General features: G+C 35.7%; 1 protein-coding gene across 4 annotated transcripts in view; it reads right to left on the reverse strand.

Annotated features, from left to right (window-relative positions):
- Nucleotides 1-15024, reverse strand: part of CTNNA2 (catenin alpha 2) — a 957624-nt gene extending 942600 nt beyond the window's left edge. For all 4 annotated transcript variants that reach the window (XM_077761685.1, XM_077761684.1, XM_077761683.1 and 1 more), the window contains exon 1: nucleotides 14923-15024. In XM_077761685.1, the coding sequence (XP_077617811.1) occupies nucleotides 14923-15024 (102 nt within the window). The remainder of the gene's footprint in view (nucleotides 1-14922) is intronic.
- Nucleotides 15025-17404: the final 2380 nt, after the last annotated feature.

The raw sequence follows: 17404 nt of genomic DNA on the forward strand, positions 1-17404 counted from the left end.
TCCTTTTATATAACTTTGTGTCTGTGTCTATGTGTTAGAAAAGTCAGCTGTGTCTCCTGCTCTTGAAAGTAGTGGCCTTATGAAGAAGAGGTTCTGTGGTGAACTGTAGTGCAATGGCCCCTGTTCTCCAGAACCTGGTGTTTCAGGGGTGTCTCCTAAGTGTCTTGCATGTGCCAAACTGTTGTGATTGAGCAACAGTTGCCTTCTGACTAGTAGTCTGCAATAGCTTTTTTGCTTGTTGTGGACAGGGCATGGTCCTCGTGTTGTTAGTGGGCCAGACTGGGGCCATCTTGGGCTTACCTTGGATCCTACCAAGTGGTTGCCAGAGCTACAGTTGAATCAAATTGTGAGGTGTTCTCCCAGTGGTGTCTCCTGGGTAACTTGTTGGTGGGCAGGGCCTGCAGTCAGATCAGATGTCTGCCCCCAGAATACTGCTGGGGCTGCAGTCAAACTGATGTGTGTGGCCTGGGGCAGGGGTCACTTTCATGCAGTGCTGGCCTCTGTCAGGGCTGCTTGCACAATGCCATGGTTGTGCCTCTGCTTTGGAAAACTCCTATGGAGACTGGGTTGGAGGGGGTGGCTCCACAGAAAAGTGTGGGGGCAGGGCACACTGTCAGCAAGAGTGTGTTGCACTGGTTCCTGCAGCCGGTCCTGTATCTAAGCTGGGGGCGGGAAAGGGAAATGTTGACAGCTAGCTCTTTTGTTCTTAGAGTAGTCTCCTAAAGATCCCTGCTTCTGCAGCACATATTGTGAGATTAGAAAATCTTCTTTCCATATATCCCAGGCATTTTTTAACTGCTGCTTTATGCTGTATCTCAGTAGTGCTATTGTTAAGCAATTTCTTTAAGGGCATGTAGTCAGTTCTCTAATGTCCTCTGGTTCTCCCAGAGTTGAGGCCTTGATTTTTGTTTACATGTTTTTATTTTACATATTTATTTTATGTTGAGAGAGAGACAGAGAGACAGAGAGACAGAGACAGAGACAGAGAGGCAGAGAGAATCCCCAGCAGTCCTCTGCACTCAGTGCAAAGCATGACTCTGGGCTTGATCTCATGACCAAGAGATCATGACATGAGTTGAAATCAAGAGCTGGACACCTAACCAACTGAGCCACCGAGGTGTCCCCAAGCCCCTAATTTTTAAAGTTCCAATATTAAGGCCCATTGAATGTAAAATCTCATGATATTAAGCTCTTCTGATTTTCAAAGCCATATGTTATGGGGATTTGTTTTCCCAAGTGTGGGTCCCCCATGACTGGGGTGCTCAGTGCGGTGTCTGATCTTCTCCCTTCTCCATGCTTGCACTGGTCCTCCCTCCTGTGGGCAGTCTCATGGGTCAACTTGTTCCCAATGATGTCTGCCCTTCCAACCCTTTTTGATGTACCTTCCTCTCTACATTTAGCTCTGGAAGTCTGTTCTGCCAGCCTTTGGGATATTTTCTGGGTTATTTACACTGATGTGGGCATTACCTAAACATATCCATGGGATGAGGTGAGGTTAGGATCCTTCCATCTTCCACAGAAGTCCTCAACCACTCATCATAGCTTGCATACTCCAGCAAAAAGAAGGAAAATTTCCTCTGCTTGGCCATAGCAAGCTTCTTAATTGCACTGTCTTAAACAGGGAAATGATATGATCAAATTACACAGTTTACAATGACGATTCTGATTTCTATTTAGAGAATGTAGAGGACGTGAGCATAAGTAGGATTGGTGGAATATTTAGGAAGTGACCCTGTTGGTCATAGTGTGAAATAACTTGAGTTTAGAACCAGGACTTCAGCAGCAGAGATGGAGAGAGGTGGGCAGATTAGAGAAAAGAGAAACCAAGGAGCATTCTTAGGTGTGAGAAGAGGGCTTAGTGAAAAGGAGGAGGCTGAAGATACAAATTTGAGTGTCGTCAGCATATTGATAATACTTAAGGCCACAGAATGGGGTAGAATCACCTGGAGGAATAAACAGAAAAAAGAAAAGAGGAATCATAAGTCTAAGCCCTAAAAAACACAAACAATAGAGAAGGCAGAGGTAAGAGAAATAAGATAAAGCAAAGACTGAGAAGGCACAGCCATGAAGCCAAGATATCTGAAATACAGAAGGAATCAGAGCTATGTCTGAATGAAAGAAAAAATGCTGGTTAGATTTCTTATGACTTTTCCTGGCCAAGATTCTTCCTTCTTGATTATGTGAAAATTAAGCATATCTTTTGTACTTTCAACAAGATGACAAGAAACAGAAAATTAGGTGTGTTGCCATGCCCCAATCCTTAGTCTAAGATCACTGACAAGATTTAATTACTTTGATAGTTAAGGGCTTCCTGAGTAAATGCAATTCTGTCACTTGGTAAGCTTTCTCATGCTTGGTGGAGCGGATTTTTTGGTAGCCAGTTTAGATAAGCATTGTCCAAAGTAGTATGAGCAATTTTCTTAGCTAACCTCCCAGAATTTATTGCTTGAAATTTTTGAATTAGTATGTATGAGATTTTTAAAATTATCCTGTTTCAAGTATATAAAAATCATTATTCTTTTCTGACACGAATTTTTAAATTTAGTTTTAAATTAAATTTTTCCCATTTAAAATAGTTGCTATTCACTGAAATGGAAAATGCAAGAGGAAATATATTTCAGGGCTTGAGTTTATTGCCAAACATAATAAAAGAAACAGATATTGCTAAGTTTAAGAATTCACATGCATTTATCACTTAATAGGGAAAATAGGTTTTCAGTTTAACTTATTCATTTGAATGTTAAGGAATTTGCCAACATCATGTTTGCATTTCAGCAAACATCTGGTTTGATCTAGACATAGGGGAGACAAACAAGAAAAAGAACTAAGTCCTGACTGTAAGAATGTATTCAGTTCTCTTTGGCTTTCTTCTTTTCCTCTGTCTTTTGTTTTTGTTTTTGTTTTTGGCTTATTTGTTTCACGTTTTTATTTAAATTCTAGTTAGTTAAAATACAGCATAACATTGGTTTCAGGAGTAGAATTTAGTCACTCATCACTTACATACAACACCCAGTGCTCATCACAAGTGTCCTCCGTAATACCCAATGCCCATTTAGCCCAACCCCCACATCCCCCTCCAGCAACCCTCAGTTTTTTCTCTAGAGTTAAGTGTCTGTTTTATGGTTTGCCTCTTTGTCTCTCTCTCTCTCTCTTTTTCTCTCCTCTGTTTCTTTTAATGTTGGGAATGCACCCCTTCCCCACCTTCAATTTATTCCTTTACTCTCTTCCCATTTTACTCTATCAATTCTTTGTGGTTGATGTACTAGCAACCTACCATTTCAGTATTTTCAGCCCATGTTTCCCTTAGGAGTAGCAGACTTACTGAGTCCAATTCACTTTAGGCCTTTTATTATGTGGTCTAAGTCTCTCTTTTTTCATCTATAAGATGGAGAAAGTAATATTGACTTTACCAAGTTGATCCACGGAGTAATGAAAACTCCTAGAAACATCTGGGGGTAGTACCAGACACACAGTAACTACTCAAGAAACATTCGGACTTCCCCCACTTTTCTCCTTAGAGATTCTAGATTATCTGTGGTTGGTTCTGTACTAATGGAGACGAGCTGCAACTAAAGCCAGGGCAGTAAAAATTGTTCAACGCAAAAACAAAACTAATGAAAGTAATTTGGAAAATTTAGTTCAGCAGCTTGGGCCACTATGAGCAGGCCTCAAATGTTACATGTAAAAAAGAAACCAAGATTGGTTGAGCTTGATAAATTGTGAGAGAAAACCTTCCAAAGCCTCTTTTTCATGAAAAACAAGAAATTAATAAACTGAGGCAGTAGTACAGCACTTATTTCATAAGACTTTAGACTTCTCTTTTAACTTCTACTAAATAAAATTTCTCTTATTAGCATTCATAAAGTAATCACTGTGTTAATGTCAGAAATTATTGAAAGTAAATATTTTGATAGAAGAGAAGTTATGTCATTGTAATATAGTTAGCTTCTATTCTAAAACCATATAATATCATACTAAACTTTTGTTGTCTTAGGCTTATGACGGGGAAATAAAGGCAGATGTTGTATATTTAATGTGAGTATATTTATGCAAAACAAAGATGAAATGATGCCACAATGCACTCATTGGTTGTTATTTGCAGTAGTTGGTTCTAAACATAGAGGAAGAATCAACATATCACATGGTACATGGTAGTGAGTGCTGGCCAAACACAAAAGACACAGAATCACTTACAGTCATAGAATCACTTACATCATATGCAATGGCGAACATCATTCATCAAATCAATGTTAATTTCAATTTTTGTTTTTGTGCTTTTAGTACTTATTTTAAAATTTTCTATATGAATAAACATATGTGCATACATAATTCCCCATTTATGTCACTTTAGGTCCATTCTAGAGTTGGAAAAATTTTGTTTTCATTTTTTGTTTAAAAGGGCTCCATTCATTACTCAAGTTCTAAAGCATGGTCAACACAGCTGGCCATAAAACAAAAAGAACATCATTCCCATCTGGTGGCAGACATAAAAATTTTGAACATAATCCGAAAACAGAAATTAATCTAATTCCAGACAATATACTAGTTGATTAAACTCCTATTTCAGAAGTGGCAAACATAGTAACTACCAAGAAATCTACCATATCAATTCAATTCAAAGAATTATTACCAACATAATAACTACTTTAGGTATGTGCTAAATACTACTGTAAAACAAAACAAAAATGCAATCTAAAAAAATTAATATTAGTAGGTAAAACAGTATTTGCAAAAAAACACAAATACTTTCTTTCAATTAAATATTAACATATATGATAAGTAAATTCCTAAATTATAACCTTATATCTTTCCAAATACTATTTTTAATATAAACTAAAGAGCTTTTTAAATAAAAAGTTATGCTATTTTACAGCACTCTCCACAATAGCTAAAACATGGAAAGAGTCTAAGTGTCCATCACCAGATGAATGGATCAAGAAGATGTGGTTTATCTATACCATGGAATACTACATGGCAATGAGAAACAATGAAATCTGGCCATGTGTAGCAACATGGATGGACCTTGAGGGTGTTATGCTGAGCGAAATAAGTCAGGCAGAGAAGGACAAATATCATATGTTTGCACGTATAGGAGGATTAGGAGGAACTTGACGGAGGAACAAGGGGGAGAAGAAGGGCGGAAATGGTGGGGGAAAGGGAGAGAGGCAAACCATGAGAGACTCTTGAATGTTGAGAAAAACTGAGGACTGATGGAGGTGGGGGGGAGGGGGGATGGGCATGGAGGAGGACACTTATGGGGATGAGCACTGAGTGTTATGTGGAAACTAATTTGACAATAAACTATTTGTAGAAAAAAAAAAGTTATGCTATTTTAGGTAGTTCATTCACTCACAGAAACCTCCATTAGAAAGAGAAACTAAAACATTTTTTCACACAAGAAAATTAGCATCCAAAACTTAGAAAGGGATTGGTGTGGGGGCACCTGGGTGACTCATTTGGTTAAGCATCTAACTCTTGGTTTCAAGTCAGGTCATGATTTCATGGTTCATGAGTTTGAGCCCTGCATCAGGCTCCATGCTGACAGTACAGAGCTGCTTGGGATTTGTTCTCTCTCTCTCTCTCTCTGCTTCCCCACTCACCACCACTCACTGTGTCTCTCAAAATATAGATATATATATATTTTTTTTTAAAAGGGATATAAAAATTTTAAAGTATATAAATACATTTTTCAAAAGGGTATGAAAATTAAACACATTTCATTTAATTTTAGCACATCATTTACTCTTTATACAATTTAAACCCTTTGATAAAGGTAACATAAACTATTTATTGTAATATTGCAGTGTCATGATGGAAACCACCCATGTTAATCTCTGAATCTCAAGAATAAACCACGAATTAAGGCAATTCTCAATAATCATATTCTCCAGACAGATGGGTACCATGAGACTTCATTCCAAACTTTCATTCCTTTGGTGAATTCATACAGAAAATACTCAACTGTGTAACACAGTGTATGGGATAACATACAGAGGCAGGCACTAGCTTAATTCTCAGAAGTTACTTCATTTCTGAGTCTCAGTTTATTTCTGGAATAATTTTCAGTTCTAAACTCCCTGATTTTAAATTTAAATCTCATGATTTACTAATTTTAAATGCACCAAGGTAATTAACTATAGTTGTGAGTCAAACAAAGATAATTCCTTTTAGGAGGACTTAATATCAAAAGAAGCAGAAAATCAAGTATTTTTTAAATTAAATTTTTATGTATTTAAATTAAAATTATAATTTTAAATTAAATTTAAACATTTGTAAACAATATTTTAAGTATATGAAGTTCTAATTATTTCACTTCTGAAATAATTAGCTTTTGAGAACAATTTTAAAAGATCTAACTATAGAAGTCACTAGAGCCTAACCTAATAGAGGTCCAAAGATATGACTCAAAATAACAGCGGAAATGATTAAAGAAAGCTCCTCTCCTTAGGAGGTTCCTTTCCCAATATACCAATTTGGAATAGCTCATTAAACAGCAACAGTATTTTTTTCAGATGCTCATTGTTATTTAAGTTGCAGATTCATCTTTCTATAAGAAAATAAGGAACTAAATTCCAGCAAATTCCATTCCATTCTATTGTGATGGATTGAGTTTCATTAGCTTACTAAAGTTGAATCCCTAGTAATATCAGCTGTTCCTGCTTTAGTAATCCTTGATTAAATGTAACACACAATTGATTCTTTTCTAAATCTGCATTAAAATATTTTTCTAAAGAAAATATCTAATGACTCCTTATTTTATACATAGCACCCATTTTTTTTTAATAAATGGAAAGTCATTATTAGCAGGTAGTGAAGAACACAGCATTAAGAGCAAACCTGTATCAGAATAATATCAGACACTTCATGAATCACTTTAAACATCATCTCATGAATCCCTTCAATAATTCTATGAGGTACAACTTATTATTATCTATAATTTACACTTGATGACATATTAAGTAACTTATTTAAGTAATCATGTGAATACTGTACTTATAATCAAGGCCCCCCAATTTTATTCATCGGCATAAAAATAATAGCAAATGTTTACATTAAATAACTATAAAATTAATATGTTTTTGATATAGGAAAAATGATCATCTTTGTAAATTTTTCAATTAAAGAGAAAATATTTTCCTGTTTTGATTTCTGGCCGTTTTGAACTGATGGAAATTCTATTTTTGTATATTTATCTTCTATCTAGCCACCTAGCCCCATTCTCATATTAATTTCAAGTGCAATCATATCATAAAAAGAGGGTTTATTCTGTCCTATTCCTATGTTATGTGGTACTGTCTTTTATTTTGAAAGTTTGTTCCTATTCTTATTTAGAGTTTTATTGGAAATGTGTGCAAAATTCTATCAATTGTCTTTTTAGCAACTAATGGTATAATTTATTGAGCTACTAACATGTATTTATTTATTTTTCCTCATAATAGTCTATCATTATTTTTTAAAATTTCCCACTCTGTTATATATATGCTGACCTTTGAATATACTACTGGAGGTTAAGTAGTTTTTTGTTTTTTAGTTTTTTTGTTTTTTACAATTACCCTCAGAAATGATACAGAAGCATCATTGTTCTTTTGTCCAAAAAAATCTTATTTTAAAGTATTTTGAATTTTTAATAATAAAATTATGATTCTTCAAAAAGTGATTGAGAAGTTATTTACCTTTTTCTATGGCTGAAATTGTAGTTTAAATAACATTATGATTATCAGTTTTTTAAGGGTCAAATAATATTTAGCTATGCATCCCTCTGTTTTGTGGGGTTGTTTTTTGTTTGTTTGTTTGTTTGTTTGTTTTGAGGGTGAGCACAGGTGCATGCTCCTGAGAGAGAGCAGGGGAGGGGAAAAGGGGGAAAGAAAATCTTAAGCACTGCACTCAGTGCAGAACCCAACACAGGGATATATCTCACAACTATGAGATCACGATCTGAACAAAAAATCAAGAGTTGGATGCTTAATTGAATAAGCCACCCCTGCTTCTCAGTTCCAGTGCTTTTTGATAACAGATCTTCAAACAGCTTCACTACATGTAAATAGCTTATTCTAGTTTTCCACTTTCTTTTGGATGTTTTTTGGTAATAAAATTTTTCTAGAAACTTATTCCCATGTAATAGTCTACTATATTTCTTTTAACATCTCATTATTGGCATTATTTATGCTTTTTCATTCACAATCTTATATATTCTTTCTTTACATATTTTCCATAATTTGTGTTGAGAGATTTTTATTGTCCATTTTAAAGAAGAATCAAACTTTGAATTTATTTAACCTCTTTAATATTTGTATTCTATTTTAGTGATTCCGGTTTTCTTTGTTATTCTGTTCTCCTAGTTTCTTTTTATGTTCTTTTTCTGACTTCTTAAAACGAACAATTAGCTTATTTTTATTCTTTTCTTTAATAAAGAAGACATTGAAAGCTAAAATTTTGTACTAAGCATGGCTTTTATTGGGTGTGTATATTTTGTTAGAAAGACATCACCTTTTTCATTAATTCATACAGTTTGCATTTCCCTCTGGTTCTAAGAGTTATCGAACAGTGCTTCTTAATTTCCAATATATTTTTTAGTTTTCTAATAAAATTGCCTAATAAAGTGCTTAAATTCCCTAATAAGACTCAATATCGCAGAATGTGGCCTATTAAAAAATTTGCTTTTTTTGAATTTATAAAAAGTTTGGCCATCTTATTTGAGTACTACACATTCTAAGATGAATTGTTTTTCATTTGAAATTTCATGATTTCCATAATGTAAAAATTCTCCAAAAGGAACTTTGCCACTTCAACATTAAGATAAATATCCAGCCTCATATACATTATGACTGAAATGAGATAATTTCATTGGCTATTTTAAATACTTATCAACAGTAAATTCCTAATGCCATCTTTCTTTCATGACAGTGAATGCATTTTACTGAGAACCATTTAATTTCTGATATTTATTTCATTACTTATCTATCACTAACAGAAAAGCTGTTGGATGGTTATGGTCATACTGTGTCACTGAATACCACTATGAACTTTATTCAGTTCATAAAGGTGTGTGTGTGTGTGTGTGTGTGTGTGTGTGACAGAGAGAGAGAGAGGGAGCGAGGGAAGGGTGTGGGGGAGAGACAATAGGGCTTTGATTAATATACTTTCTCAGTTCCACCTTTTAAAAAAATATGTTAACCAAGGAGTTTATACTTAGTATTTTCTTATCTCTCTTTCTTATTCATATTACCTTCAAAGGTCAACAATCATGTAAGTCCTATCATTAAGGCTTTATTCTAGAGGAGAGAATGCTGTCTTGATAGCAAAGCCATAATGCTATAGGGAAATGATAGAGAAGTTAGTCTGAAAAGTTACATTTTGGAAATCATCTCTCTCTTTTAAATCAGAATAGGAACACTGAAAAGAAAGATAATCCATTCTGATATCTAATATCAGAAGATATTAGAGGGATGTTAAGACTTGTTACAGTGTTAAATCACTGTGTGAAATTCACAAGAGATTTAAGCATACTCCTGTATTAAATTAACAAATATGAATTACAATTTAATAAATATAAATAGTAATAAACATTAATAATATAACACAATATATTAACATAATACATATTATTATATAATATATGATGTAATAATAAATATTTTTATGTGTTGTCTTNGTTAACCAAGGAGTTTATACTTAGTATTTTCTTATCTCTCTTTCTTATTCATATTACCTTCAAAGGTCAACAATCTTGTAAGTCCTATCATTAAGGCTTTATTCTAGAGGAGAGAATGCTTAGTCTTGATAGCAAAGCCATAATGCTATAGGGAAATGATAGAGAAGTTAGTCTGAAAAGTTACATTTTGGAAATCATCTCTCTCTTTTAAATCAGAATAGGAACACTGAAAAGAAAGATAATCCATTCTGATATCTAATATCAGAAGATATTAGAGGGATGTTAAGACTTGTTACAGTGTTAAATCACTGTGTGAAATTCACAAGAGATTTAAGCATACTCCTGTATTAAATTAACAAATATGAATTACAATTTAATAAATATAAATAGTAATAAACATTAATAATATAACACAATATATTAACATAATACATATTATTATATAATATATGATGTAATAATAAATATTTTTATGCATTGTCTTTATGAGAANCGGAAAGGATTAGGTAACTGGACTGAAAGATAAGGAAAAGAATAATCTTTCATGGTAATCTTAGATATGCTATTCTTTAGATAAGACAAATACAAGAGCAAAATATAAATGCAAGAACATTTTAAGACATAAAAGACAGTTTATGTGCAGTATTTTGTTTCCTCATGCCAGATTCATTTTTTATGTTTTGCTTTGGCTTAAACAGTATTGGTTTATAGCTAATAGAAGTCTGAATATGTAGCCACCAAAAATTAGAAAAATGGAAACTACATTGAATCAATATTACTTTATACCAGTCATTATGTTTTAATTATTGTGTTTCATTTAATCGCTATGATAAGGATTAAATATACTGATATATAATCTGAAGGTAAAATTCTGAGGCTAGGAAAAAGCTATCTGTTTTTTTTTTAAGTTTATTTATTTTTCTGAGAGTGAGACAGAGAGCTAGTGGGGGAGGGGAAGAGAAAAGGGAGAGAGAATCCCAAGCTGACAGCACTGAGCCAAGGCAGGGCTTGAACTCAGGAACCATGATATCATGATCTAAGCTGAAATGAAGAGTCAGACACTTAACCTAACTGAATGAGCCACCCAGGTGCCCCAAGGCAGTCTGCTTTAAAGTAGGTGAAGGAACTACATTTAAGACCAGATTGTTCTGACTCCAAAGTATCTCCTTAGCCAGTCATTTTTATCTACAATGAAAAGCTGTATGTTTGTTATTCCAATACCTCATAAATTAAAGCACTGTAAAATACAACAAAATAAATTATTCAAAATTTAAAAAGATAAAAAATACGTGTCTAAATTTACTTATTAGATTAACACCCATAAAATTATTCTGCAAAATGGTTATAAAAATTTTAAAACACTTACTTTCAATTTCTATACTTAATGCAGACCACTAACAACTCACACATAGGCCTTAGTCTCCAGGCCTTAATATGAGTAGCCAACATATTCGCAAATCTAAGAGCCTATCAGCATTAATGTTTCCTGAAAAAAGTTTCATAGAACAAGAATTGTGACCAAGTGAAAAATGTGCATAAATCTCATGAAATATTTCAACAATTACATACAAAGATGTCCACTTCCTAAACCACAGAACTCGTGAATGTGTTATCTTAAATAACAAAAGGGACTCTGTGAATGTGATTAGTTTAAAGATCTGAAGATGGAGAGTTTATCTTAGAATATCTGAGTGGCCCCAAAGTCATCACAAGGTCCTCATTAAAGAGAAACAGGACAGTTACAGTCTGCGGAGGAGGTGAGATAGTCGAAGCTGAAGTCAGAGATATTTGAAGAAGGTACTATGCTGCTGGCTTTAAAGAAGGAGAAAAGCACAACCAGGGAATGCAGATGCACAGCAGATGCTGTGAAAGGAAAGGACTGACCTCCTTAAGGAACACAGCCCTACCAGTACCTTGACTCCTAAAGGAGTTCTGGCCTCTAGAACTAGAGAATAATAAATGTGTGTTGTTTTAAACTCCTAAGGTTGTGGTATTTTGTTATAATGGCAATTGGAAACACTGATTTGGGTCTGGAAGGTAGGGTGCTGCTATAATGAATACCTAAAAATTGTGGAAGTGGCTTTCAAATTGATAATAGGCAGAGGCTAGAAAAATTTAAAGAATGATAATAGAAAAATCTAAGATTTCCTTGAACAGACTGTTAGTAAAATTAGGGCTACAAAGGCCCTGCTCACAAGGACTCAGAAGGAATTGAGGTACATGGTAGAGAAAGTCTCTATTATCTGAGAAGTTAGTTAAATCATTATAAACAGACTGTAGAAATAGAGGTGCTAAAGGAGATGCGAGTGAAGGCTCAGAAAAAAATAAAGAACATGGTACTAGGAAATGGAAGAAAGAGTAACAGAAAGCTTCGATGAACTATGTCCTACACTTATGTGAAAATCCAAATTTGACATGATGAAGTTGGATATTTAGCTGAGGAGTTTTCCAAGGAATAACCTGGTTTCTTCTCTCTGCCTATAGTAAAATGGGAGAAGAAAGTAAGAAATTGAGAGAATAACGGTTGAGCTCAAAGAAACCAGGACTTGATGATTTGAAAAATTCTCAGCCTACGTAGATTGCAAAAGGCACTAAAATTAGAAAACTCACACTCAGGAAAGCATGCTCTGGAGAGAAAACCAGTTCTATGTCTCGATAACCTTTGGCTTGGGCCTCACAAGTAATGAAAGCTCAGAGTATACAGTCATATGGAGTGCTCTTTGAAGAGTTTTAGGCATGTGATCTCCAGATCCCTTTAGCCATTTCAGCAGAGGCCAAAAATGGAGACAGGATTATCTGGGAATGTTCTGTGAAGTACCCTGTTTTCTAATAGAGTGAATCCCAGCAACATACAGGGGAGAAACACAAGTTTCTTAAGAATGTTACACCAGTAGAAACACTGCCAGTTCGGACTGAGAATGACAAAAAGGATAAAATTCAAAAGGGCTGTTAGACTCCCAAATGCTTTAGACAGGAAATGTGCTGATAAAATAAATATTCAGCTGAAAATATGTGTTATTCTTCATGAAAAAGAAATAACGATTCTTAGGGTGTAGAACCAGGTGCATGGGGCAAAGCCTCAAGCCACAAAGGATTATTCCCAAGTTTTCAAAACTAAGGGAATTTGCCCAGCTGGATTTCTAAATACCAATTTAGAGACTGACAACAATTTTTTTTCTCTTCCAATTTCTCCCTTTTGAAATGGGATTATCTGTAACTATTTTCTTATTTCTGTGCCACCAAGGCACTCGGGGAACATACATTGTTTTCTAGTTTTACAGGCAACAGATGGAGAGGATTTTTGTTCAAGAATGGATTTTAACCAGAACCTTACTCAAATCTACTTTAGATGATTTAGATGATGAGATTTGGATTTCTTTCTTTAGTAGTTGATTGTCAAGTTGGTTTCCATATAACACCCAGTGCTCATCCCAACAAGTGCCCTCCTCCATGCCCATCACCCCTCTTCCCTCTCCCCTACCTCATCACCCTCAGTTGGTTCTCAGTATTCAAGAGTCTCTCGTGGTTTGCCTCCCTCCCTCTCCCCAACTATTTTTTCCCCTTCTCCTCCCCCATGGTCCTCTGTTAAGTTTCTCCTGATACACTTATAAGTGAAAACATATGGTATCTGTCCTTCTCTGCTTGGCTTATTTGGCTCAGCATAACACCCTCAAGGTCCATCCACATTGCTACAAATGGCCAGATTTCATTCTTTCCCATTGCCATGTAGTATTCCATTGTATAGATAAACCACATCTTCTTGATCCATTTGTCAGTTGATGGACATTTAGGTTCTTTCCATGGTTTGGCTATTGTTGAGAGTGCTGTTATGAACATTGGGGTCCATGTGCCCCTGTGCATTAGCACTCCTGTATCCCTTGGGTAAATTCCTAGCAGTGCTATTGCTGGGTCATAGGGGAGTTCTATTGTTCATTTTTGAGGAACCTCCACACTCTTTTCCAGAGGAGCTGCACCAGTTTACATTCTCACCAACAGTGTAGGAGACTATAGATGCTGGTGAGGACGTGGAGATTTGGAATTTTTAAGCTGATGAAATTTTGATGAAATTTTGGAGTTGAAAATTTTCTATAACAGGTTGAGATGTTGGGGAACCTGGGACTTGGTGTTTTCCATGCAGGAAGGATGTGAGTTTTTGGTAGAGGGGTGGGCAGAGGGCAGGCTATGCTGAGCTGAATAATGATTCCCAAAGATGTTGGTGTCCTACTCCCTGGGAACTGTGAATATGTTATCCTAAATGGCTGTGATTTGGCTAAGGATCTTGAGATGAGATTATTTTGGACTACTTGAGTGGGCCCAGTATAATCACAAGGGTCCTTAAAAGAGGGAGATATGAGGGTATGTGATGATAGGAAGCAGAGGTCAGAGTCAGAGAGAGATTTGAAGATACTACATTGCTGGCTTTGAATATGAAGAATGTGTCAAAGAAGGCAAGTGGACTTCAGAAGATGGAAAAGGCAGACATGCACTTTGTTCCAGAGCTTCCAGAAGCAATGCAGTTCCACCAATACCTTGACTTTAGGATTTCTGACCTCCAGAACCATTAGATAATAACTTTGTGATGCTTTAAGACACTAGGCTTATGGTACTTTGTTATAGTAGTTCTAGGAAACCAGTATGAAGTGCCTCCACTTAATTTGGCACACTTCCCTAAAAATATACCATAAAAACTTTGAATTTTCACATTCCATGAATTTCTGAGTTTAACACAGCAAATAATATGCTTCATAAGGTACTAAAAGCTAACTTTTAAAACTGAGCTCCTGAGGATACTTTTTTCTGTTGACAGTCATCTGGTGGAGATGTGGTGACTATGACAACAGAAAAAATGGAATGTTTCAACTTTCCAACATGATGAATTCTCCAATGTAAACTAAAGAAAAAGTAATATACTTTGTGCTTAAATAGTCAACAGTTCTTCCCAACTGTGCATTAGCATCTGAAAGTGAACTAGGAATAGTTTATTTAGACTTTGAATTCATTACTACAAATGAGAGCCCCCTTCACCAAGGCCCCCTCTTTAATTATCTCATCAACCTGATTTCAAAAATCATACGATGAGTTTGTTAAAAGACACTTCAAATGTTAATGGGCAATAAAACTGTCCATAGTTCTGGCAATAACATATATTCAGTAATCAGCATTATGGCATGATTTATTTGCTCTTAGAGATGTCTAAGTTTTTTGAAGAGTTACAATATAATCACAATAGAACATACACATGTAACAAAGTATTTCAAATCATCTCTTACCTGTGTAACAAGGGGCTCCAAAAGCCTCTCCACTGTTAGTGTCCGGATTTCCAAACTTTTGGGGTCCCATTTTAAAATGATAGGTGAAGTTGCCGAAGTCATGCTCCCTATAGAAACACACATTACTGGTAAGAAATAATGCCTATTGAAATAATCTGTTACCTTGGGGTTTCAAGATAAATAAATCACCAAAACTCAGAACATATTTGGAGATCATATGTCTAGTTGATACCTGTCAAGTTAAAGATGGGAAATTAGAAGCAGAACTACGTAAGGTGGTGATGTTGGAATCAGATTAAAAACTGAAAGCTCCTGAAGACACCTATGTACATATGTCAATCTACTATGTGCTGGGAAGGAGATGGACCGTGACCCCAAGTAGTTTATGGTTTCAAGGTAGAGAGAGCCAAGATAGGCAACACTTATGCCTCAGCATGACCCATGTTGTGACCAAGGAATGCAGAGGGCCGTGGAAGAACTGAGAAAGGACACCAAAATCAATCTGGAAAACCAACAAAGATTTTCAGGAAGCACAGTAAATCTACCATGATCACCAGATGAGGGATCCATGTCATAATTAATGGCGACCTTCTTTTCTTCACATCATAACTGGCCACTGAGGATATGATACTCCCTGTGGCCGCCGAGTTTCATTCTCTTAAATAGGAAAGATATTTTGCAAACTGAGTGATGATGGTTTTGAAAATTAGCTTGCTGCTATATACATGCTCTCTGATTACTCACTGCATTTACATTCTTGTCCCATAAAATTAGTGTCTGATAAGGTTATTTATTTCATTCTAAAGCAATCCTCTCCTACCTAAGAACCACTGATGTGCGGGTAGCAGCCTCCCACATATCAAGGACAAAATATGGCCCTGGCCTCAACAGAATAAATTATACATTCTATCAGGGGTGTGTTTCTCAGTGAGAAATTGACTTCTCTTTGCTGAATAGACTTCAACAACTAACCACGGGACAAGCAACCTTAGAATGTACAAACTAAATCCGAATCATTTGTTTTAATACCACCATAAATCACACTGTTCATAGCTGTTCTCTTCTTTTGAATCAATGTTCCCACTCCATTCCCTCCTTATAAATCAATGTAGATGATTATTTCTATTAAAATTAACACTACAAAGAAGGCCTATCACAACAGGCACATGCCTCTTTACTTCACTGCTACAGCAAATACACCCAACAAATTTGCTTCGAGGTTGGGGGGGAGGGTGGGGAGCAAAGACACAGTGTGCTGGTATTTTACCTCTCTCCAAATGCCATGTTTTAAATAAACCAAGCACAGCAATCCAACCATATAGGAAGATTTAGATTTGTGTTCCTTCACAACAACAATAGTTGGCACAGATAAGCTGCCTGTCCTCCAAAAACCTAAAAACACTTTACACATTTCCCATTCACACTACCAACTGCCAAATGGTAGCTCTGACATGCACGGAATTCTACTGCTGGGTAGCACACCTTCTCGTGCCATGGAAGGATGAAGATGCCAGATGCTTTCTACCTGCACGTGATACCACTGTCCCTACTGAGGGCAGATCTACGTAAATGATCTTGGTCCAGTATTTATAACACAGTTTGTGCAAGTTTCTGGAGAAGTTCCCTGAAAGTATTTTTCAAGCTCTGGTGGAAGAATGAGTAGCAAAATTATGATGATGCACAAGGAAGTCCTATAGGAAAGGTGGATAACTAGCAATAAAGTCACTTTAACAAAATTGTAAAAGGTACTGGGTAAGACTGTGTAGAGAATTGCCATTTATTACACGAACATGCTTGTGCATATAAACTGGCAGACAGAGGAAAACACAGAAAATCTTTTATGGGTAATCCAATGCAAAACTGTAAAGAAATGGCATTCAAAAAATGCTGAGGTGAGAAACAAAAATGCTAGGACAATCACATCAGACACACTAGCATGCATCAGGCAGAAATAGGAGACACCAAACAAAGACCTCAAGCCAACTGTAAGCCAAGAAGCAGAGTTAGAGCCTTCAGTCCTGAAGATGGCATAGCCCTTCTAAATCTAAACATGAAAGGACAAGAGTTGCTGGGTAAATCACTTGACTTAATTTATTCCTTTGGAGAGTAATCTTTTCAGTCACTTCTTGTGACATAGGTAAGATTCAATAGCAAAAGGCAAGGAAAGGTTATATGGTGTTAATTTGTTGAAGAGGAAAACCTAGTCATGGAAACTTTAAATGGTGTTTTCCCAGCCACTAAGTTTTTGAAATGGTTTCAACTAAAACTAGAAATTCTGCCTCTATGATACTTTCATAATTTGGCTTAATATCCAAATTACCAAGGACCAAGTATGAGATATGAGCACTGCAAAATCTCTATCTCATAACCCAGGATATCTAAGATATCTATTGATATCTAAGATTCTCATTGAATTGCCTCTAAGGGGCATCCTAGCTTCAAGCCAGCTATTGAGCATGAGATAGAGGAAAGTAAGAAGCTC

The sequence above is a fragment of the Crocuta crocuta genome, unplaced genomic scaffold (genome assembly GCF_008692635.1).
Source record: "Crocuta crocuta isolate KB4526 unplaced genomic scaffold, BGI_CrCroc_1.0 scaffold348, whole genome shotgun sequence".
NCBI classification, from domain to species: Eukaryota; Metazoa; Chordata; class Mammalia; order Carnivora; family Hyaenidae; genus Crocuta; species Crocuta crocuta.